The sequence below is a fragment of the Protobothrops mucrosquamatus genome, unplaced genomic scaffold (genome assembly GCF_001527695.2).
Source record: "Protobothrops mucrosquamatus isolate PMUCROS unplaced genomic scaffold, P.Mucros_1.0 scaffold81, whole genome shotgun sequence".
NCBI classification, from domain to species: Eukaryota; Metazoa; Chordata; class Lepidosauria; order Squamata; family Viperidae; genus Protobothrops; species Protobothrops mucrosquamatus.
This window is the reverse complement of record NW_015386458.1, coordinates 1,827,498-1,851,353: the sequence shown is the minus strand read 5'-3', so window position 1 is coordinate 1,851,353 and position 23,856 is coordinate 1,827,498. Positions and strand designations below refer to the sequence as shown.

Below are 23,856 nucleotides of genomic sequence, written 5' to 3'. Positions count from 1 at the left end.
AGAGAAAGGGGGGGGGGGTGTCAAAAGGAGGCTTAGGTGCTTCTTTCTACTGTGGATCTAAAGGGGTATTTGGAAGCCTCAACTGGTGCAGGACACGTGACAGTTCTGGAGGTCCCCCCTGAGCAGCTGGTGTGACACACTGCTGTGTGAACTGCACAGGTCCAGAAGAGCCTTTCCTGCTGTGGCTCCCCCCCCCCCTTTGGAACACGGTGTCCCTTGAGGGGAGACCCACCCCCTCCCCTCCTGGCCTTCCAGAGGGGCCTTAACACTGTCATTTAGGTCCCAACGGAGGTGTCCCACTCGGGAATTGGAATAGCAGATGAGAAGGTCCCACCTCCATCCTGTTTACATATTTCTCCCTTTGTCAACGCTGCTAACATTGGATGTTCCTGCTTTGACAACATATGGAGATGCAGCCTTTTTCTTTCTTATGCTTTACTCTTAGAATTAGATGATGCTGGGGGAGGGATGTGATGGGAGTTAGTTAGACATACAATATTGTAATAAGAGCTGAGAAGGCATGGCGGGGATAAAAAACTGGGCGGAAAGCCAGCATTTCAAACTAATTGGAGAATGTGATTTATGACCTGTTAGTTGTAGGAGGGAACTGTGCTTTGATCTATGTGCTGAGAGGAGGGGAAGTCAGATTTTGGCTTCGACACATTAGTGCCGATGCCATGTTATTTGAATAAAGATTCTTTAAGGTAAACAATGCTTGAAGTTCTTTGAAGAGTAACATCTGTCAGAACAATAACACTCTTCTTATCTAGGCTTTTTGTTAATTTCAAAATTAACAAACATTCTTATTGCAGAATGTTTTCATGTTGTTCATGTTTTGATCATTTACAGAGAAATTTATAGAGCCATTTGTCCGAAATGGTATAGGGTTTCCTGCCTGAGCAGGGGGTTCGACTAGATGACCTCCAAGGTCCCTTCCAACTTTACTATTATTATTATTATTATTATTATTATTATTATTATTATTATTATTATTATTATTATTATTATTATTATTATTATTATTTATTATTATTATTATTATTATTATTATTATTATTATTATTATTATTATTATTATTATCTCAATCGTTCAGCTCGTGGTGCTCCCAAAGAGGCTTTTTCCAAAAGGCAACTGGGCTTCCTTTTGTTTTTTCTCTGAAAACATTTTGCTTTTCGCTCCAGAAGCTTCTTCATTAATTCATTGATGAGAAGTTAAATGTTTTCAAAGAAAAGGAAAAAAAACAAACCCCAAGAAAGTCAAATTGCCTTTTGGAAAACGGGATAACGCTTTCATTATTTTTTATATTATGCTTTTATGATGCTGCAAAGTTGCCCGGACTAGCTTGACAGTAAGATGGGCAGAATATATAGTTGGTTAGTAAGTAAATTAATAAATCAACAAACATGCAACAGGGAGCAGGCGGTGGAGGCTGCAATCCGGGTACTCTGATGCTAAGAGGAAATTTCATCTCCTCAAAAGCAGAGAAACTCCTATTTCTCGCACCAAGAAAACCTAGTTATCTCTTACAACTGTGGCTTCCACACTCACCAGCTCACTTTCAGGTGGCTGCAAGTTTCTTTACAAGAAGCTTGTAAACTGCTGGTTATTGTGACTGGTTTTATTATCGTTTCTCTGAAAAGCGCTCTGAGTCTTCTGAAGAAGGGCAGCTGGGTATCCATCAATAAGTATTGTGAGATAAGAGATTTTTTTTCTTCTTTTTATGACCCTGTAATCCCTTTTTTATGACCCTGTAATCCAGTGTTTCTCAACCTTGACAATTTTAAGGCATGTGGACTTCAACTCCCAGAATTCCACAGCCAGCATTGCTGGCTGTGGAATTCTGGGAGTTGAAGTCCACATGCCTTAAAATTGTCAAGGTTGAGAAACACTGCTAGTAATCCCTTTTTTATGACCCTGTAATCCCCTTGAATGGAGCTTGAGCGTTTACTAGCCGGATGCCCTTCCTGATGCCCATGCGGAGTTCGCAGTAGATATTTTCTCTTTGTGCCCTAACATATGTCACTGCCTAGGCTTGAACTCTCAACCTTCTGAGTGGAAGGCAAGAGTCTTCGCCTCTAGGCCACCGCGCCTCTCTAAGAGAATGAACTCCGTAAAACCACACTGGATTTCAACGTTTATTGTGTTTGAATGCTGGGTTTTAAAATCTTGACTCGCACGGCTCCCAAAGAGATTGAGATCTTGTCAGGCTCAGCTTACCCTTTTTCGCTGAGCTGTGTCTCCATCTCACTGATGTAACACTTGTCACAGATGGCGAGGTACTCCAGGACCAGCTTGGCATCCTTCTTGTACGCCTTCCCGATGGCTCCTTTGTTTGCTTCAAACTGAACCATGTTGGCAATCCTGTACGGGTGGCGCTAAGGAATCCGACTGCAGGTGTGTTTGTGCATAGAATGAGGCAGGTCAATGCTTTTTTAACTGGTCTTTCCCACCCCTTCTTTTGCACTTTTACAGGTAGTCCTCGACTTACAATCACAACAGGGAGCAGAACTTCCGTTGCTAAGCAAGGAGGTTGCTAAGTGAGTCACACCCAATTTTATGACCTTCTCTTTAGGCTTTTATAGGTAGCCCTGAATTAACGACTACAACTGGGACCAGAATTTGCACTGCTAAGCAAGACAGTTGTAAAGTGAGCTGCTCCAGTTTTAAGACCTTTTTTTGCCATGGTTGTTAAGTGAGTCAGTTGTTAAGCGAGTCATGTAGCTGTTAAGTGAATCCAGTTTCCACCATTGAGTTTCTCAGCTTTCATGTGGGAAGCTGGCTGGGAAGGTCGCAAATAGTGATCACATGACCCCCAGGACACTGCAACCATCATAAATACACGTCAATCGCCAAATGCCCAAATTTTGATCACACAAGGGCTGTTTGTAAGTTACTTTTTTCAATGCCACTGTAAATTTGAATGATTGCTAAACAAATGGTTGTGAAGGGAGGACTACCTGTCGATATGCAAAACTCTGATTAGGGATTGTAACATTTCTCCCTCTGGACCTGCCTGTTCTGCAGCTATTTCAGGGGTTTCACAAAATTAACTTTCAAATCCAGAAGCAGCTCAAGCTGTCTCTTCTCTGTGCAGTCCTGGAAAATATTTGACAACTTCAACTTAAAAGGACTGGATTAGCCTCCCAAGAGGCCATCAGAATTCAAGGAAGAGAGGCAAGTAGCTCTGTACAAGTAGTCACCAAGATACAACCAAAACTGAGCGTGTAATTTCGGTCGTTAAGTTGTGACAATCATAAAGTTAATCCCCACATGACTGTACCCAATTTCACAAACCTTTTTTGCGTCGATCATTAAGCAAATGTCACGGAGGTTAAGGCAGGGGGTCTTCAAACTTGGCCCTTGTATGACTTGTGGACTAACTCCCAGAATTCCTCAGCCAGTGTGCCTGGGTGAGGAATTCTGGGAGTTGAAGTCCACAAGTCATACAGGGGCCAAGTTTGAAGACTCCTGCTTGTGGATTTCAACTCCCAGAATTCCTCAGCCAGGCAAGCTGGCTGAGGAATTCTGGGAGTTGAAGTCCACAAGTCATAAACAGGCCAAGTTTGAAGACCCCTGGGTTAAGGGAACCCACTATGCACTATATAGCCTGTTTTGTTTTGTTTTTTAAAAAGGAAACCGGTCACATGACCCACAGGATGCTGCAAAACATTGCAAGTGAGGGTCACTTGCTGAGTGCCTAACATGCAGTCACGTGACTTGAGGAGGCACCTGATTACCCAAACTATGAATCCTGGCCATAACTAGCTTTTTCAGGGTCTGTTGTAACTTCGAACAGTCACTAAGCGACCAGCTGTAAATTAAGGACTACCTGTACTGAGATAGTTGGTATCTCATTTCAAGTTTCAAGCTGGCGTCACAGAAAAATCACAGCTCCCAGTTCAGAGCAGTTCCTTGATCTCCCCCTAATTGGCCTCAAAGGCTCGTACAGCTCATCCACAACAAAAGGGATGAAACCCGCCTTAGAAAACAGCCGTGGCTTTATTCCAGAAAAGGATATGGGCTCCTTCAAAGGCTTCTCAGCAACGAGGGGGACTTTGGTGGCCCTGGCGTGGCAGGAGAGGTCGTAGCAGGAACGGTCAGCGCAGCCAACAATTTCAATCCACCCCTGGAAAAGTCAAAAAATGAAGCCTTCGCTTAGACCAGTGATGGCGAACCTTTTAGAGACTGAGTGCCCAAAAACTGGCTCCACCCTACCCCCGCTCCGCCCCCACCCCATCCCCCATCCTGCCTGCCCGCAGGGTCACTCACCGCCTCCAGGGCCCGCCGCAGATCGCCCAGGCAGCCCAGCAGCGCCATGGCAGCCACGCTCTCTGCCCGCGCCCTGCAGCATCAACTGTGCGTGATGGGGCGTGAGGGCAGAGTCTTGTCTACGCTGCCTGGCTGCCATGTCCTTGGCTGCGCTGCTCTGCGTGGGCCACGCTCAGGGACGACTCTCCTCCAGGGGGGCTGCTGGTGAGGAGGGGGTCGCGGGAGGAGGCGAGGCTGGGGCAACGGCACGTGTGCTCACAGAGAGGGCTCGAGTGCCGCCTCTGGCACCCGTGCCATAGGTTCGCCACCACTGGCTTAGACAAATTGTGACATTCAAGCTATCCTGCACAGCAGCCCCTTGGACCTAAGCTCTAAGAAATGTTTTCATCTTGTTAAATTAATAATAATAAAGCACTGTGAAACGGTATATAGGTCTAAGTGCTTTTGCTATTGCTTACGTAGGAGGTTTTGGACTCCGCATCCCAGCAGTCACAGGCGTAGTGAGCCATCTCGTTCTCCATGTGCTGCCGGAAACGAAGCTTCTCTGGAGAGATGCCCACTTTGATGAGGTAGAGATAGATGCGGCCAATGAAGTAGCCCAGGACGGAATTGTTGATCACACCCTGGGGAAGCAAAGGGGAACAAAGAGGACAAACACTGTTAAGGAGATATAAAGGATCAGAAAATCAAAAAATCCCTTACTTGACATCTCTAAGGATCGTGGGGCAATGCTATCCCGCAAATTCTTAGCCAGTAGAATACAAAATACAGCTGGAAGGGAACTTAGAGGTCTTCTAGTCCAACTCTCTGCTCAACAGGAGATGTTATACCATTCCAGACAAGTGGCTATCCAGTCTCTTTTAAAAAACCTCCAGTGATGAAGCACCCACAATGTCTGAAGGCAAGCCATTCCATTAGTTCAGGGGTAGTCAACCTTGGCTCTTTTATGACTCGTGGACGTCAACTCCCAGAATTCCTGAGCCAGCTAAGCTGGCTCAGGAATTCTGGGAGCTGAAGTCCACGAGTCATAAAAGAGCCAAGGTTGACTACCCCTGCACTAGTTGATTGTTCTCGCTGTCAGGAAGTTTCTCCTTAGTTCCAGGTTGCTTCTCTCCTTGATTAGTTTCCATCCGTTGCTTCTTTGTTCTGCCTTCAGATGCTTTGGAGAATAGGTGGACACCCCTCTTCTCTGTGACAGCCACTCAAGTACTGGAAGACTGCCATCACGTTACTCTAGTCCTAGTCCAGGGGTAGGCAACCTTGGCTTTTTCATGACTCATGGACTTCAACTCCCAGAATTCCTGAGCCAGCATGGCTCAGCATGAAAACCTCTCCATTTCTCCTCAGCATGGCTGGCTCAGGAATTCTGGGAGTTGAAGGCCACGAGTCATAAAAGAGCCAAGGTGGCCTACCCCCGTCCTAGGCCATGTCACCCAAAAACCCCTGGGAAGAGATGCCTGCATTTTCCCTCAAAATTCTGAAATCTCTTCTCAGATACACTTTATGTGCGCCCCTTAAGGCATGATGATTATTGGAACCATGATTTCTCAACACTGATGCATGGACTTCAACTCCCAGAATTCCCCTGCCAGCCATGCCCTATCTCAGGGGTCTTCAAACTTGGCCCTTTTATGACTTGCGGACTTCAACTCCCAGAAGTTGGGTGCCTGGCTGAGGAATTCTGGGAGTTGAAGCCCACAAGCCATAAAAGGGCCAAGCTTGAAGACCCCTGCTCTATCTTAAGAATGCCAAGCAGCCTTGCCAATGTCATGGCTGTCTCAAAGGTGCTTTTTTTAACAGGCAACTGGACTTTCTTTGTTTTTGCTTGAAGATGTTTCGCTTCTCATCCAAGAAGCTTCTTCAGCTTTGAAGCTCAGAGCTGAAGAAGCTTCTTGGATGAGAAATGAAGTGCCTTCAAAAAAAACCCAAGAAAGTCCAGTTGCCTCATGAAAAAAAGCATCTTTGGGACTCTTCTCAAATACACTTTATGTGGGCTCCATGATGATTATTGGAATCATGATTATTTTACCTCAGTGTTTCTCAACCGAGGCACCTTTAAGATGTGTGGACTTCAACTCCCAGAATTCCCCAGCCAGCCATGCTCTATCTCAGGGGTCTTCAAACTTGGCCCTTTTATGACTTGCGGACTTCAACTCCCAGAAGTTGGGTGCCTGGCTGAGGAATTCTGGGAGTTGAAGCCCACAAGCCATAAAAGGGCCAAGCTTGAAGACCCCTGCTCTATCTTAAGAATGCCAAGCAGCCTTGCCAATGTGTTGCAGCCGTTTTTCTGTTCTTAAACTCCAGCGGAAGATAAAACAGTGACGGCTACAGATTATGGGACTTGAAGTCCAACCCCTCAGCAGGAACTGAGTTAAACCCAGCTACTATAAAGCAAAGAGCTTGGACATTGCCATGAATTCCGGCGTTGTGTATTTCTGATTTCATTCTCCTTCTAGCCTGAGCGTAACTAAGGGAGTCAACAGAATTTGTCTTGTGTTCGTAAGAACACCCCAGTGCTTACCTGCTCAACAGCATCCCCCAGACGCATGAGGCGGGCGGGCTGCCCACTGGTCTGGGCTTTGGCAGAATACAAGAGGATATGGAGGTCAGCTACATTCTGGAACTTAGGATGACATTTTTCACCGGGGTCCACAAAATGTTCGATTTCTGCCATCGTGAATTCCCTGAAACACAAAGAGAAACGCTTCGGATTGGAATGTCTGTTGATGAGATATGAGCAGATCTTAAAGGGTTACGGATAATCCTCGATTTACGACTGGCTGCTTAGCGACCATTTAAAGTTACAACCTATCTGAATTGGTTCACTTAACAATTGTGGTGATTCACTTAACAGGGACACACACACACACAAAAATAATCACTTTCATTTTTTTTATTGTACACTTGTCCAGAGGTTCAAAAATGTGAAAAATAAAAAGGCTGTAAAATTGGGGATGACAATTTTCAATTTCACTTAACAATCATCTTGCTTAACAACAGAAATTCTGTTCCCAATTCTGGTCATAAGTCGAGGACTGCCTGTTTTTTAGGGACTCCTCCTCCCCATTTATACCTCCATGTCCCACCACGTCAAGCAGTTATGACATACGGTGGTTTGGGTCAACTGAGTTTTGTTTGGCAGGTCCCACTGGTAAGTCTTTTTGGTTGTGGCCCCTGCTTTGTGGGACACCCCCTCTCCCCAAAGCAAGGCTGACATCATCCCTTCTAGCTTTCCAGAGGTCCCTAGAGACCTGATTGGGTCATCAGGTGTGGTGCAGTGATTGAGATGGTAGTAATCAACGGCTGCTCTTCGTCTGACAGCCATTTGTCCGAAATGGTATAGGGTTTCCTGCCTGAGCAGGGGGTTGGACTAGAACAGTGATGGCGAACTTTTTAGGGACCGAGTGCCCAAAAACCAGCCCCTCCCCATCCTGCCTGTTCCGCCCCTTCCCTCCCCCCTGCTCTGCTCCCCCACCCCCCACCCCACCCACCCGCAGGGCCACTCACCGTCTCCACGGCCCACTGCAGATTGCCCAGGCAGCCCAGCAGCACCATGGCTACGCCCTCCACCCGCGCCCCGCAGCATCAACTATGCACGACAAGGCGTGAGGGTGGAGTCTTATCCCTGCTGTTTGGCTGCACTGCTCCGCACAGGCCGCACCCAGGGGTGACTTTCCTCCAGGGTGGCTGCTGGTGAGGAGGGGGCCACAAGGGGAGGCGGGGCTGGGATGACGGCGCGCGTGCCCACAGAGAGGGCTCTGAGTGCTGCCTCTGGCACGCGTGCCATAGGTTCACCACCATTGGACTAGAAGATCTCCACGGTCCCTTCCAACTTTATTATTATTATTGTTGTTGTTATCTAGCATTTTTTAATTTTTAGTTTTGTGTCCTTTACCATTTTAATTTTTGTATTAGTACTTGTTTGTACAAGTAGCCCTCAATTTACAACAGCTCATTTAGTGATCATTCAAAGTGCAACAGCACTGACAAAGTGACTGACGACCATTTTTTTCCACACTTAATGACCGTCGCAGCATCCCGATGGTCACTTGATCAAAATTCAGACGCTTGGCAACTGACTCATACTTATGACCGTTGCAGCATCCCGTGGTCATGCGATCCCCTTTTGCAACATTCTGACAAGCAAAGTCAATGGGGAAGCCAGATTCACTTAACAACCGTGTTGCTAACGTTAACAATTGCAGTGATTCACTTAACAATCGTGGCAAGAAAAGTCATAAAAATGGGGCTAAACTCATTTAACAAATGTCTCACTTGGCAACAGAAATCTTGGGCTCAGTGGCGGTCGTTGACTGCCTGTATATTACATTAGCTTTTGTTGCACACCACTAGAGTCGCTTGATTGTGAGGTGGGTGGCTATATAAATATGACGAACTGATAAAGATAAAATTAAACGAATCTTATCAAATCCAGTTAAGGACCAAGTTCCCTCTCACTTTTTTGCCCAAATTTTCAGAGCAATTACCTGACTCTGATGAGACCTGAGCGAGGAGAGATTTCATTCCGGAAGGAGTTGCCGATTTGAGCAGCAGCAAAAGGCAATTTTCCTTGGTTGAATTCCAAAAGGCGTTTGAAGTTCAGAAATATGCCCTGTGCAGTTTCCGGCCTTAAATATCTATCAGGAGGGGGGAAAAATGAGTAGAAATAGAAAGCAGGAACACTTAGCAGCTGATAGCAAGGTAGCTTCATTTCCCAAATGTATCTCTGTGAAAATTTCTCCTACAATGAGGAAGTAATAGTCAAACAGGTAGCCCTCAAATTACAAGCATTTGTTTAGTGACCGCTTGAAGTTATAAAGGCACTGAAAAAGCCTTACGGCCGGTTTTCCCGGTTCTGATCCCCACGGTTGCATGATCAAAATTTGGATGCTCGGCAACTGGTTCATATTTATGACGGTCGCAATGTCCTGAGGTCAGGAAATCCCCTTTTGCGATCTTCTGACAAGCATGTTATTAACGAGTGAAGTAATTCGCCGTAAAATGGGGTAAAACTCACTCTACGGGTGCCTTGTTAAGCAACAGGGAAATTTTGAGCTCAGTTGCGGTCGTAAGTTGAGGACTACCTGCAATAACAACTCCTGATGGGAGTTCAGAATAGGATTCCCACTCTCAGTTCACTTCGTCCTGGGTCTCTGGAGCAGGGTCTCTGAGACAAGTGAAGTTCAACCTCCAGCATTCCCACAGACCAGGGTTGGCCACCTTGGCTCTTTTATGACTCATGGACTTCAACTCCCAGAATTCCTGAGCCAGCTTGGAAACCTCTCCCTTTCCCCTCAGCATGGCTGGCTCAGGAATTCTGGGAGTTGAAGTCCACCAGTCATAAAAGAGCCAAGATGGCCTACCCCTGCCCCAGACTATCTGTAACGTACATCCCCAGGGCATTAAGTTTGCTAGATCTTCCCAAATCACAGGAGGAAAATACAAGGCAGAGTTTTGGGGGCTGGCATACCTTGCTGTTTATCTACCTTTCTTTTCTCTTTGGAGGGATGGGTCATCCTGTCCCCCAGAATGAAGCAACGACCCCCAGATCCTCCCTCAAATAAGGGAACTCAACCAGCTGCAAGCACAAATGCAGGAACAAATTCAAATCCAGCAAAATCCAAGCGCCACCCTTTTCATACACCCACATACCCAGGCATGTTTCCTCCTGGACCAATAGAGGTCTTGAACATGAGATTGAAAGACACCGGAGCAGTGAGGTCATTTCCTGTCAGGGGGGACTTCACGTTGTAATTGACAAACAGATCCGCAAGTTGCTCCTGATTGTAGTTGTCCAGCTAGCAGGAAAAAAACAACAACAGAAGACAAATCTTATTAACCCAGGAAAATACGAATCGGCCTAATACAGGCAGTCCTCGATTTACAAAAGCTCATTTAGTGACCGTTCAGAGTTACAATGGCACTGAAAAAGGGGACTTATGACTATTTTTCACACTTACAGCCGTTGCGGCATCCCCATGGCTGTGCGATCAAAATTCAGACGCTTGGCAATTGACTCGTATTTATGACGGTTGCAGTATCCCGGGGTCATGTGATCATATTTTGTGACAAGTAAAGTCAACGGGGAAAGCCAGATTCGCTTAACAAGCGTGTGACAAACTTAATAACTGCAGCGATTCACTTAACAACTGTGGCAAGAAAGATCGTAAAGTGGGGCAAAACTCATTTAAGAACCGTCTCTCTCAGCAACAAAAATTTTGGGTTCAACTGTGATCCTAGATCAGTGGTGGCGAACCTATGGCACGCGTGCCAGAGGCGGCACTCAGAGCCCTCTCTGTGGGCACACGCGCCATGCCCCAGAGATGGCAACCGTCCCTCTTCAACCAGCCGCCTACTAACTCACCGAGGTCCCATGTGGCCGGATGCATCCCGGATGCATCCCGGCAGGGCTGGTTTCCCTCCCCCCCTTCCCATCCCTCCTGGCCTCGCATGCTCCCTTTTTCCCAGGCCTCCTCAGCTGTTGGCTGGCCGTCCAGCTCAGAAGCGGCTTCTCTGAACTGCTGGCGGCGGGCTGTGGGACCCCCAGCATGCACCGGTTGAGGGGCCGGCAGGCTGTGGCTGCTGACGGACACCGTCGGCCCCCTATGCGCTCGCTGGCCTCGGTGTGCAGAGGCTGATGGGGTCAGGCAGCAGCTGCCCCAGCCCCTGCCCTGCCTCATTCCACAGGACGAGCCTCCTGCCCACCGCCACACCTGCCAGAGACCCCCTGGATCTTCCCCAACCCTGCCCGGCCCCCATGAGCAACATCGAGGTGACCATGCCCACCTTGGCCTGCCATGACCACCACAGCCACGCCTACCCAGTGGGCCACGCCCACCCGGCGATAAATAAGTGGGTTTTGGCTTGCAGTTTGGGCACTCGGTCTCTAAAAGGTTCGCCATCCCTGTCCTAGATCGAGGGGTACTTGTATTATTTATCCTGGTTCTCCTGTTGGAAATCTACCCGTCCATCCCCCCCTTCCCACGCCCTTGAAACGCGAGGGCCACCGAGTGCTTATTTAATTGACAGAAAAACCACAAAGCACAGATGGTCCTATAAAATCCTCCTCACAACGGAAGAAATGCACAGCCATAAACGGTTCCTGTGCTGTTTCAAAAGATGTGCTGTGGGGAGAGCTTCAGAGGTTCCCTGGGATCACAATCCCATTTTCTGGGGTATGAGAGAGTGTGCACTAAGCCTTTTCTGCCTGCCGAATCGCCGACTGACCTGCGTGATCACGTTCTCCATTTCCATCTTTTTCTCCACGGCGCATTTCTTGTCCGACATCAGCTTCTGTAAATGAGCTGCAAAAGGAGAGAAGGAAACAGTGTCCATAGGTATTTTTTTTTCCTTTTAGTCAGTCAGTCTGAATGCAGCTGGAAGGGATCTTGGAGGTCTTCTAGTCCGACACCCCACTCAAGTAGGAGACCCTATGCAATTTAAGACAACTGGCTGTCCAGTCTCTTCTTAAAAACCTCCAGTGATGGAGCACCCATAATTTCTGGAGGGAGGTTTTTCCACTGGTTAATAGTTCTCACTGTCAGGAAGTTTCTCCTTAATTCCAGACTGCTTCTCTCCTTGATTAGTTTCCATTCATGGTTTCTTGCCTTGCCTTCTGGTGATTTGGAAAAAAACAATGGGTGGAAACTAATCAAGGAGAGAAGCAGTCTGGAATTAAGGAGAAACTTCCTAACAATAAGGAATCAAGATCACGTGAAGTATTAATACCACTTTACAAGGCCTTGGTAAGGCCACACTTGGAATACTGCATCCAGTTTTGGTCACCACGATGTAAAAACGATGTTGAGACTCTGGAAAGAGTACAGAGAAGAGCAACAAAGATGATTAGGGGACTGGAGGCTAAAACATATAAGGAAAGGCTGCTGGAATTGGGTATGTCTAGTTTAACGAAGAGAAGGACGAGGGGGGACATGATAGCAGTCTTCCAATATCTCAGGGGCTGCCCCAAAGAAGAGGGAGTCAAGCTATTCTCCAAAGCGCCTGAAGCCAGGACAAGAAGCAACAGGTGGAAACTAATCAAGGAGAGAAGCAACCTAGAACTAAGGAGAAACTTCCTGACAGTTAGAACAATTAACCGGTGGAACAACCTGCCTCCAGAAGCGGTGAATGCTCCAACACTGGGAGTCTTTAAGAAGAGACTGGACAGCCATTTGTCTGCAGTGGGATAGGGTTTCCTGCCTGAGCTGGGGGCTGGACTAGAAGACCTCCAAGGTCCTTTCCATCATCATCATTCAAATGGTTATAAGTTGGGGACTTTCTGTATTGCCTTCGCTTGCAATGCCCAGTCATAAGGAAGAGCTGGGTATGGGCCAAGCGGTGCCCCACTTCAAGGAAGCTGCAGGTAGTCCTCAATGTACAACCATTCATTTAGCGACTGTTTGAAGTTATAACAGTGCGGAAAAAACCGAATTCATAACCAACACAGCCTCCCCAGTCACGTGATCAAAATTCAGGCACTCGGGAACCAGCAAATGTTTATGACGGTGACAGCAGGCTGGGAGTCACATGATCTGCTGTTCGTGGTCAGCCCAACTGGCTTCAGACAAGCAAAGTCAATAGGGGAAAGCTGGATTCGCTTAACGACCACATGATTCATTTAATAGCCATACTGATGGCAGAAAGGGTAGTAAAACTGGGCATGACTCACATATCAACCACTCTGCTCAGCCATGAAAAACCTGATCCCAATTGTGGTCCTAAGTAGAGGACTAGGTACTTAAGACTACCTCCACCTCCTTTACTTATGACCTCAATTGGGATCAGATTTACGTAGAACAGTCGATCCCACCTTATCGTTAAAATCATCTAGAGGGCAAGAGTCTATAGCAGCATTCCTCGTGTTGTGTAAAAACAAACGCAAAGTGGAAAGAATGCTGTGGAGATAAAATCTGAACGTTGCTACGCTAGACCCACAGATAAAATTAAGCCACTCCTTTGCCAAGGGATTTCTAGCTGGTAGCAGACTGAGTAAGAATGCCTCAACCTCTGCTTCTTAGAATATTATGTCCACAAAAATTGTTGTTGTTAGCTGCGAAGTCGTGTCCGACCCATCGCAACCCCATGGACAGCATTCCTCCAGGCCTTTCTGTCCTCTACCATCTTCTGGAGTCCATTTAAGCTCACGCCTCCTGCTTCAGTGACTCCACCCAGCCACCTCCTTCTCTGTTGTCCCCTTCTTCTCTTGCCCTCCATCTTTCCCAGCATCAGGCTCTTCTCCAGGGAGTCCTTCCTTCTCATTAGGTGGCCAAAGTACTTGAGTTTCAACTTCAGGATCTGGCCTTCTAAAGAGCAGTCAGGGTTGATCTCCTCTAGGACTGACCGGTTTGATCGCCTTGCAGTCCACAAAAATAGTGAGGTCTTATTCATAGTGAGAATTTAGTTGAGATTCCTCACAAGTCAGGATATGAACACATGACTGGACGCTGGCTGAAACAAACTGCAGTTTTTAGTCCTCTTATTTAGCATCTGTGCTGTCAGTAGCAAGCATCTCCCCTCTTCAGAGGTGAAATTTAAAAGGGTTTTCTAACCGCGGCAACTTAAAGATACAGGAACTTCAGCTCCCAGAACCTAACCCAGCTAACCTAACCTAACCTCCCAGCTCCTAACCCTTTTGGTCTTTTAGGAAAGGCCTAAAACCTTGGCTGTGCCATTGTGAGTGGGAGCCACAGCAGTAATACTGAACCTTAGCAACGGTGATATTAAATGGATGTATGATTTGTATTCACTGGTTGTGATTTTTATTAAAGTTTTAATCGTATTCTGGGGATAATTGCTTGCTGCTGGGCTCATTATTTTTAAATGGTTGTTTTAATTGTTATGAGCTACCCACTCACATTTGTAATGCAGGTGATTATAGAAATTATGTTGTTACCATTATCAGTGGCCATTTTGGTAACAGAATTCAGGGATCTGAAATCTACACATTTAGAAATAGCCGCAGCTGGCAAACCATGGGTTAGAACAGTGGTTCTCAACCTTTTTAATGCCGCGACCCCCAACCAGTCGTAAGTCGAGGACTAAACCGGTCGTAAGTCGAGGACTACCCAACTGGTCATAAGTCGAGGACTTTCCCTGCCCGGGAGCGCCGCGCATGCGTGGTTCCGCCCCCTGCGGCGGCCGAGGCGTAGCTGGCAAGCGGCAGAGACGGAGCAGGCCGACCACCAGCTGGCCCAGCCCAAGGGAGGTAAGGCACCCGCCGGAAAAGGGGGAAAAAATGGCGGACAGCCTTGCTTGGTGACCCCTGTGAAATGGTCGATCGACCCCAAATGGGGTCGCGACCCATAGGTTGAGAACCGCTGGTTTAGAACAAGTCAATCATAGCTCCATTCTTGTAGAGCAATATCCACGGCTGCCCAGCCAAGATTCTTACTACTCCGACCTTTTTGATTTTCTGCAAACTGTTAAAGACTTAATCTTTTAAAATTAAAGATGTAAAGATAAGGATGGTGACTGAGCCCCTTTGGGTTATGGTTCTGCTGTCCAATCCGATGGTGTTTTACCCTTTAATATGCAGGTAGTCCTCGACTTACGGCCACAACTGAACCCAAAATTTATGATGCTAAGCGAGACATTTGTAAAGCAAGTTTTGCCCCACTGCACGACTTTTCTTGCCACGTTTGCTAAGCGAATCACTGCAGCTGTTAAGTGAGTGGCATGTTTGTTAAGTGAATCTGGCTTCCCCCATTGACTTTGCTTGCCAGGTCACAAAAGGGGATCACATGACCCCTGGACACTGAAAATGTCATAAATATGAGCCACTTGTCAACTATTTGAATGTAAATCACGTGAGCCTGGGGCTGGTGCAACGGTCGTTAAGTGTGAAAAATGGTCATTACTCAATTTTTTCAGTGCTGTTGTAACTTCAATCACTAAATGAACTGTTGTAAGTCGAGGACTACCTGCAGTCTTTTATCCCAAAGGTGTGCTTTTTTTTGAAAGGTAACTGAACTGTTTCCCCCCCTGCAGACGACATTTTGCTTCTCATCCAAGAAGCTTTGTCAGTTCTGACAGGATGGTGGGGGGCGATGGAAGGATAGTATTTCTTTGCAGTCCTCTGGTCGTTTAGCCCTCTCCCTGAGAGCTCTTGAGGCCACTTGGGGGCTTATCTATGCCCTCAGGGTCACCTGAATCAAGAGTGCAAATGGGGAATGGGGCTGCCTTGTAAAGAGGAGACAGGTGGGGTCCTACTCTTCCCCCTCTGTTAACATAATGTTCACACAAATGGCCTCTTTTACCCCTCTTTCCAACTAGCAGTCCTCTCTGCCCAGAATACGGACTTTTCTGTCTTCAAAAGCCATCTTCTTCTTCCTCAAGGGAAAAAACAAAGTCCAGTTGCCTGTGGTACATTGGCACCTGGCAGGTGGTAGCGGGGGAGAGGAATGAGCTGAACCGGTGGCAGCATCGCACAAGCCTGAGTGAGAGACGGCTGGAGCTGCAGGGCTGTCAGGGCTCAGCGGAAGCGCCAGGATCAGGGCCGCTTTCCAGCTGATCCGCGCTTCTTCGGGGCTGTCAGGGCTCAGTGGAAGCGCCAGGATCAGCGCCAGGCTCCAGCTGGAGCTCAGCGCTGATCCTGGCGCTTCTGCTGAGCCCAGAAGAAGCGCCGATCAGCTGGAATGTTGCAGCATCTCCAGGGTCTTGTGATTTACATTCAGATGCTTGGCAACCGATTCATATTTATGACCGTCACAGTGTCCCAGGGTCATGTGAAGTGACCAAAACCTGCTGCAACCACCCAGCAGACGGGGGGAATAAAAACCAAACATCCCCCACCCCACCCCCGCTGCCAATCCTCAACAGAAATGCTCACAACAATGAAAACTTCGGACAGGAGGAAGACCGCAGCCGGGTGGGCAGGTAGGTGTCTTGCTCGGCTGTGGCTTGGGGGGCACTTTTTTCAGTGCCATTGTAACTTTGAACAGTCACTAAGTGAACTGTTGTAAGTCGAGGACTACCTGTACTTTATCACTTTTTTCCTTTTTTTTTTTTTTTTTTGGTCATCACGTTTTTGACACCTTGCTAGGCGACTGGTGGTACTCGGATGTTGCCATATCCTAAAAGTGGTACAATGAGTGAAAAGGTTGAAAAGCCCTGACCTGGAGGACTGAGAACCTCCACAGACATTTTGCTGTCTTTTAATTTTCATCTGTAAGATGCCAACAGCTGCTGGGGAGTGCAGTGGATGTTAGGACAAGAAGAAGTCACAGACAGGCCCTAAACATCATTGTGATGAAATTAGGTAGAGAGACGAAGAAATAATATAAAGCATACCCTTCAGGAGGTGATCAGCTCGGAAGCATTCTCCGCTTTTTACATCTTTCACCATGAAGTCTGCAAATTTGTCCACATGTCCAGAGGTCCTGCAAGAAAAAATACCAATATTATCCAACATAGAGCGAATACTAGTAACTTAAGACATTCATTCAGCGACAGATACGACAACATAGTAAAATGTGACTTGCAGAAGATCCTGGCACTTACAACTATTACAGTATCCCCACGTCATGTAGTCAAAATTCAGTCACTTGGTAACCAAGTGCATTTATGATGGCTGCAGTGTCCTGTAGTCACATGACTGCTGTTTGTAAACCCACCGCCCCACGGCTTCTGGTGAGCAAAGTCAATAGGGGAAGCCAGATTCGCTTAACAATAGTGTGATTCACTTAATAACTACAGTGATTTTAAGAAGAGACTGGACTGCCATTTGCCTGAAATATTATAGGGCAGTGGTGGCGAACCTAAGGCATGGGTGCCAGAGGTGGCACTCGGAGCCCTCTCTGCGGGCACACATCCCGTTGCCCCAGCCTCGCCTCCCCCATGACCCCCTCCTCACCAGCAGCCCCTCTGGAGGAGACTCGCCCCGGAGTGGGGCCCATGCGAAGCAGCGCAGCCAAGGACATGGCAGCCAGGCAGCGTAGACAAGACTCTGCCCTCACCCCCCATTGTGCACAGTTGATGCTGCGGGCGGCGGGCAGAGGGCGTGGCCACCATGCCGCTGCTGGGCTGCCTGGGCGATCTGCGGCGGGCCCTGGAGGCTGTGAGTGGCCCTGTGGGCTGCGGGGCGGGGGAGCAGGGGCGGAGCAGGGAGAGGAATGAGGGCGGGGCCAGTTTTTGGGCACTCGGTCTCTAAAAGTTTCGCCATCACTGGCCTATATGCTATTGCTATGTTATAATAATCCTCAGAAAAATCTAATGGCAAAACTAATGAGGAACTAAGTATGAAAGAAGGGCTGTCAACTTAATGAAGCCACTCCTGGAGAAAATCTATCTAAAGTCAACAGTTCTTTGATGGCATGCAATCAATCAATCGATTTATGATGTGCAACAGAGGAACTCAGACTGACTCTTGAACTTTTGTGGGAAGAAGGAGGGACAGTAGCTAGAGGAGAAGTGGGAAACAATAGCACTAGCACTTAAGGCAGTGCCACCCAATAGTGCTTTACAGCCCTCTCTAAGCAGCTTATTGAGAGTCAGCCTATTGCCCCCAACAATCTGGGTCCTCATTTTACCGACCGCAGAAGATGGAAGGCTGAGTCAACCTTCAGTTGGTCAGAATCGAACTCCAGGCTGTGGGCAGAGTTAGACTGCAATACTGCATTCTAACTACTGCACCACCACAGCAAAGGAAGGAAGGAAGGAAGGAAGGAAGGAAGGAAGGAAGGAAGGAAGGAAGGAAGGAAGGAAGGAAGGAAGGAAGGAAGGAAGGAAGGAAGGAAGGAAGGAAGGAAGGAAGGAAGGAAAGCAAATTGTACTTTCATGATTCTTCAGGGAAGACAAATTAATATGATTTCTGGACACAGCGCCTAGACATATAACCAGGTTCAAACTTTGTAATTTTCAGATGATGAATGGGATTTTCAGATTTAGGACTACAGATACTCCTCAATTTACGACCACAATTTATGTTGTTAAGTGAGAAATTCATTAAGTGAGTTTTGCCCCATTTTATGGCTTTTCTTGTCAAGTGAACCACTTTAGTTGTTAAATTAGTAATCCGATTGTTAAGTGAATCTGGCCTCCCCACTGACTTTGCTTGGCAGAAGGTTGCTAAAGGGGATCACGTGACCCTGGGACACGGCAACCATCATAAGTATGAATCGATTGCCAAGCGTCTGAATTTTGGTCACACAAGCATGGAGATACTGCAATCGGTCCTAAGTGTGAAAAAAAAATATCACTTTTTTCAATGCTCTTGTAACTTTGAACAGTCGCTAAATGAACTGTTGTTAAGTCAAGGACAAAATGTACATCATCTGCTAAATATAAGGACGATTAGTGCCCTGCTGGATCACCAGTTCAGCAGTCTGTTCTCACAGGGGCCCATCAACTGCTCCCGAAGTCCACCAGTCTCCCAGCAGACAGCCTCCCAGCAGGGAACCCCACTGCCCTCAAGGCTAGTAACAGTCCTGGTCTCCAGGACTTCCAAGAATAGGTTCAATCCCTTTTTGAAACCAACTAAACTGGTCACCGGGAGTGAATTCTAAAAGTCATTATATTTCCTTTGGTCGGTCCCAATTCTTCCAGCTTCTTATTTCACTGGGTGACCTCAGATTGTAATATTTTTTGGAAAAAAGAAAACAGCTTCCCTTTTTCATTTGAAACATACTATGCTTAATTTTGGGCGCTTACATCAGGTCCCTTCTCATCTGCCTTCTTTCTTTCCACACTTAAGAGGTCCAAATGTCACAACTTTTCCTCTTATAAAAAGTGTTTCAGCCTCTGGATCATCTTAGTTGGCCTCCCCGGAACCAAAGCTACACTTTCAACCCTTTGCGGCGCAGTGACCAGGAGGGCACACAATATTCCAGATGCAATCACAATTTACTTTTAGACCACACCGATCACATTTTGTAATTATTGCTCCCTGAGAAACCGGGTTTGTAGAAAGTCGCAGCAAGAGATGGTTCTAACAAATGTTTGAAGAGACTTGAGGATTCGGAAAGCTACGCTTTTACACAGAGACGTCTGTGCTTACTTCAGAACAGCTTCGGGTGTCAGCATGGTACAATCTATCTCAAAAATCTGCTCCTCTTGGATGAAGTGCTGCCTCCAGGCCTGAATTATGTTGTTCTTCAAAGCACAACCCACAGGACCAAAGTCATACAGGCCACTCACTCCTGCAAGAAACAAAGCAGGGAAACACAAATCCACAAATCCTGTTAACAACATCTTCTGTTCAATCTGACAAGGAAGGGAGGGAGGGAGGGAGGGAGGAAGGAGAGGGAGGGAGGAAAAGAAAGAAAGAAAGAAAAAAGAAAGAAAGAAAGAAAGAAAGAAAGAAAAAAGAAAGAAAGAAAGAAAGAAAGAAAGAGAAAGAAAAGGGGTGTGAAGAGAGAGGGAGGGAGGAAAAAGAAGAGGAAGAAGGGAATGAGGCAAGGAGGAAGACTAGATAGGAGAGAGAAGACAAGGAAGGGAGGAAGGGAGGAAGGACAAGAAGAAAGAGACAGAAGGAAGAGGAGGGAATAGGAAGAAGGGAAGGAGGCAGAGAAGGAGGAGATGGCAGGGTGAAGACAAGGCAGGTAGAAAAGAAAGGAGGAGGGAGGGAGGGAAGGAGGGAAGGAAGGAAGGAAGGGAGGGAGGAAGGGAAGGAAGGAAGGAAACAAACCACTTTTGGAATCCTAGGGAGTAAAATCAGATTGTCAGAATACAAAACTTGCATCTAGCCTTCACACAGAGAGCTGTGTGCTTACTTCAAGCCACAGGTGACAGAGAACTGAGCTTCATTTATTATTCCTATGAAATTATAACGCTGCAGGTTTATGTTATCTCCATCATTCTGTAGGTGGGGGAGAAGAAAACCATTCTGTCCCTACGTGCTTCTACCTCTCTTCGTGGAGAATGAAGTCACTCTTTCTCTAGCACTCTTTCAGATGAGTCCAGCAGTCCACCTTGATGCTTTAATGCGGGGGTTCCCAACCAGGGGTGCTCACACCCCCTGGGGGTGCGAGACGATATTCCAGGGGGTGCCAAAACGTGGGTTTTCAAAATTATAGTGTATATGTATAATTCGTTGGCGTTACTTTGGTAAGGGGTGCGAGAATATATCAGAAGCATTCTAGGGGCGCGGGGTACAGAAAAGGTTGGGAACCACTGCTTTAATGCATGGTTTCATTATTTCAATGTTATTTTTTCTCTTTATGGTTATTCATTAAACAAATTTATATAGCTGCCCAACTCACACACAGCAACTTAGGGCAGGGTCAAACATTAAAATAAGTGACTTAAAACATTAAAATAAGATTTTTGCTTTGCTTTGAGCTGGACTGAGAACATTAGGATATCTTGTTGTTAGTTTCGAAGTTGTGTCCGACCCATCGCGACCGCATGGACAACGTTCCTCCAGGCCTTCCTGTCCTCTACCATCTTCTGGAGTCCATTTAAGCTCACACCTACTGCTTCAGTGACTCCATCCAGGATATCTACCGCTAATTAAATATCTTTCGTTCATATACATACTAAATATATTTTTTAATAAATGACATGTATGTAATAAAACTGACGGCTAATTACAAGGAAGAATGCCATGCTATGGAGAGGTACAGTACCTCCGTAAATAGAAAAGGCCTGGTCGTAGAAAAATCTTCGTTTTAAAGTATCTTCCATTTTAAGCCTGTCCACAATGTCATCCTTAGGCTGCAGAGCCAGCTCCTAAAAAATAAAAACACAGAGAAAGCATGCACAGCCATGATGTTCAATGTGTGATCAAAATTCAGACACTTGGCCACTGGTTCATATTTATGACGGTGGCAGCGTCCCGGGATCCCCTTTTGCAACCTTCTGACAAGCAAAATCAAAGGGGAAGCCAGATTCACTTAACAACCGCGTGGCTAACTTCACGACTGCAATGATTTACTTTACAAGTGTGGTAGGAAAGATGGTAAAATGGGGCAAAAATTGAGTTAACAAATGTCTCGCTTAGCCACAGAAATTCTGGGCTCAATTGTGGGTCGTAAATAGAGGACCTATATTTTCAGAAAAGAAGCATAGGGAAGCCAGTTTCCAAACAAGCACAAACGGACAGAATACCAGCCAAAATATTGGTCCGATCCAGCTAGAAAGCAAGGACCAGTGGCTGCTGCAATCCCAAATTATAAGGTTGAGACCAAGGGCCAGATGAAGGTCGGAAAAATTAGTTTCTGCTGTAATTAACTTCAATTCGTCCTTGCATCTGCTACTCTGAAAAACTGGATATAATAATAATAATAGTGATAATGATAAGGTTGGAAGGGACCTTGGAGGTCATCGAGTCCAACTCCCTGCTCAGGCAGGAACCTTACACCATTTCGGACAAATGGCTGTCCAGTCTCTTCTTAAAAACTTCCAGTGTTGGAGCATTCACTGCTTCTGGAGGCAGGTTGTTCCACTGGTTAATTGTTCTAACTGTCAGGAAGTTTCTCCTTAGTTCTAGATTGCTTCTCTCCTTGATTAGTTTCCATCCATTGCTTCTTGTCCTGCCTTCAGGCGCTTTAGAGAATAACTTGACTCCCTCTTCTTAGGGGCAGCCCCTGAGATATTGGAAGACTGCTATCATGTCCTCCCTCGTCCTTCTCTTCGTTAAAATATTAGTTTTTATACTCAGTCATCAGCACTTGCCAATCTCAACCCCAAAATATAAGAGCTCTGTTGTTGGTCACCATCTTGATTAAAATGAAAATAGTGTAACTGTATTTCATTAAAAATGAGGATTTTTTTTGGTGTGTGTGTGTGACTTTGTTGGGGGAACTGAGGAGAAATGGAGAATCTTGCTGCATATTTTATCCTGCAGATACGAAGCTCTGAATTAAGATTTTATGGGCGAAATAAGCCATTTACTCTGGATAAAAAAGAAAAAAGAAACAGGGATGGGAAGTTTGATTCCAAGACTCACCTTGGCTTCTAGGAGTCTCTTCCGGGTTTTGAGTTCAGCCACAGCTTTGTCTACATCCATCTGAGGAGCCTTCTCATCCTTCAACTTTCGAACAAGCTCTCCCTAGGGAAAAAAAAAAACAATGGTTCAGAGGTGAATTTTAGGCCAGGGAACCTTGGAGCTTATCTCTTGAGGGCATCAAGTTCAACCTCCTGCTCAGGACAGAAATCTAAATTCAAGGATCTGTGACTGATGGCTGTCTGCTCTCGGCTGAAACACTAGAACAGTGGTGGCGAACCTATGGCACGGGTGCCAGAGGTGGCACTTGGAGCCCTCTCTGTGGGCACGCGCGCCATGCCCCGGAGATGGCAACTGTCCTCTTCAACCAGCCGCCCGCTAACTCGCTGAGGTCCCACGTGGCCGGATGCATCCCAGCACCCATGCACTCGCTGGCCTCTGTGTGCAGGGGCCGATGGTGTCAGGCAACAGCCGCCCCGGCCCCTGCCTCGCCTTGCCCTGCAACACGGCACCCCTGCCCTGCCTCGCCTCACCCCGCAGAACCAGACTCCTGCCCACCCCCCCACCCGCCAGAGACCCCTGGATCTCCCCCAACCCTGCCCGGCCCCCACAGGCGTCCCTCCCCAGGAGCAACATCGAGCTGGCCATGCCCATCCGTCTGCCATGACCACTGTAGCCACGCCCACCCAGCAGGCCACACCCACCCGGCACCCGGCAATACATAAGTGGGTTTTGGGTTGAAGTTTGGGCACTCGGTCTCTAAAAGGTTCGCCATCACTGCACTAGAACAATCCTATAAACTTGGTGTGGGGCAGAAACTGCACAGAGACAGAAAAAAAAAGGAAAATTAAATAGGGCAAGACATGCAGCAAATAAATGTAATAATTTTTTTTTAACTTTCTGAAAGAGGTGAAATAGAGTAAAGAGCAAATTATGAAGGTATTTTCATTTTACAAACCAAACACCAGACCTTGCCTTGAACTTCAGGACACTCACAGGGTGCTGAAAGCATCACGTTTCCTCTTGGAGACACAGGTAGTCCTTGACTTACAACAGTTCATTTAGTGACCGTTCAAAGTTACAACGGCACTGAAAAATGTGACTTATGACTGTTTTTCACAGTTACAGAAGCATCCACACAGTCACGTGATCAAAATTCGGATGCTTGGAAAGTGGTTCGTATTTATGACGGCTGCTGTGTCCCAGGGTCACGTGATCCCCTTTTGCGACCTTCTGATAAGCAAAGTCAATGGGGAAGCCGGATTCACTTAACAACTATGTTAGTAACTTATCAACAGCTGTGATTCACTTAACAACTGTGGTAAGAAAGGTCGTACAGTGGAGCAAAACTCACTTAAAGTATCTCATATAACAACAGAATTTTTGGGCTCAACTGTGATCGTAAGTCAAGGACTATTTGTACTGAGAGAGAAAAAAGAGATTCTCTCCTTTTTAAAACGTCTATACCCATATTTCAGCATAAGAACCCACATTCTACGGATGCACTAATAATAATAATAATAATAATGGTGATGATGATGATAATGATGATGATGATAATAATAATAATAATAATAGCTTCCATCCTCCGATGATATCTGTAATACCATCAAACATCCATATCTGCCTATCCCAGGTCCTTGGTAAGGACTCGATAGGTAGACAAAAATGCCGAGTCCAGTTTGAACATCTGGCTGTACAATGA

General features: G+C 46.6%; 1 protein-coding gene across 1 annotated transcript in view; it reads right to left on the bottom strand.

Annotated features, from left to right (window-relative positions):
• GARS (glycyl-tRNA synthetase) overlaps positions 1-23,856 on the bottom strand; it is a 35,869-nt gene that overhangs the window by 4,836 nt on the left and 7,177 nt on the right. The window contains exons 2-12 of the mRNA XM_015812405.1: positions 22,155-22,256; positions 20,833-20,935; positions 19,263-19,404; positions 16,559-16,647; positions 11,498-11,574; positions 9,923-10,068; positions 8,758-8,907; positions 6,792-6,954; positions 4,729-4,893; positions 4,020-4,127; positions 2,219-2,364 (exon numbers count right to left, since the gene is read on the bottom strand). Of these exons, the coding sequence (XP_015667891.1) occupies positions 2,219-2,364; positions 4,020-4,127; positions 4,729-4,893; positions 6,792-6,954; positions 8,758-8,907; positions 9,923-10,068; positions 11,498-11,574; positions 16,559-16,647; positions 19,263-19,404; positions 20,833-20,935; positions 22,155-22,256 (1,391 nt within the window). The remainder of the gene's footprint in view (positions 1-2,218; positions 2,365-4,019; positions 4,128-4,728; positions 4,894-6,791; positions 6,955-8,757; positions 8,908-9,922; positions 10,069-11,497; positions 11,575-16,558; positions 16,648-19,262; positions 19,405-20,832; positions 20,936-22,154; positions 22,257-23,856) is intronic.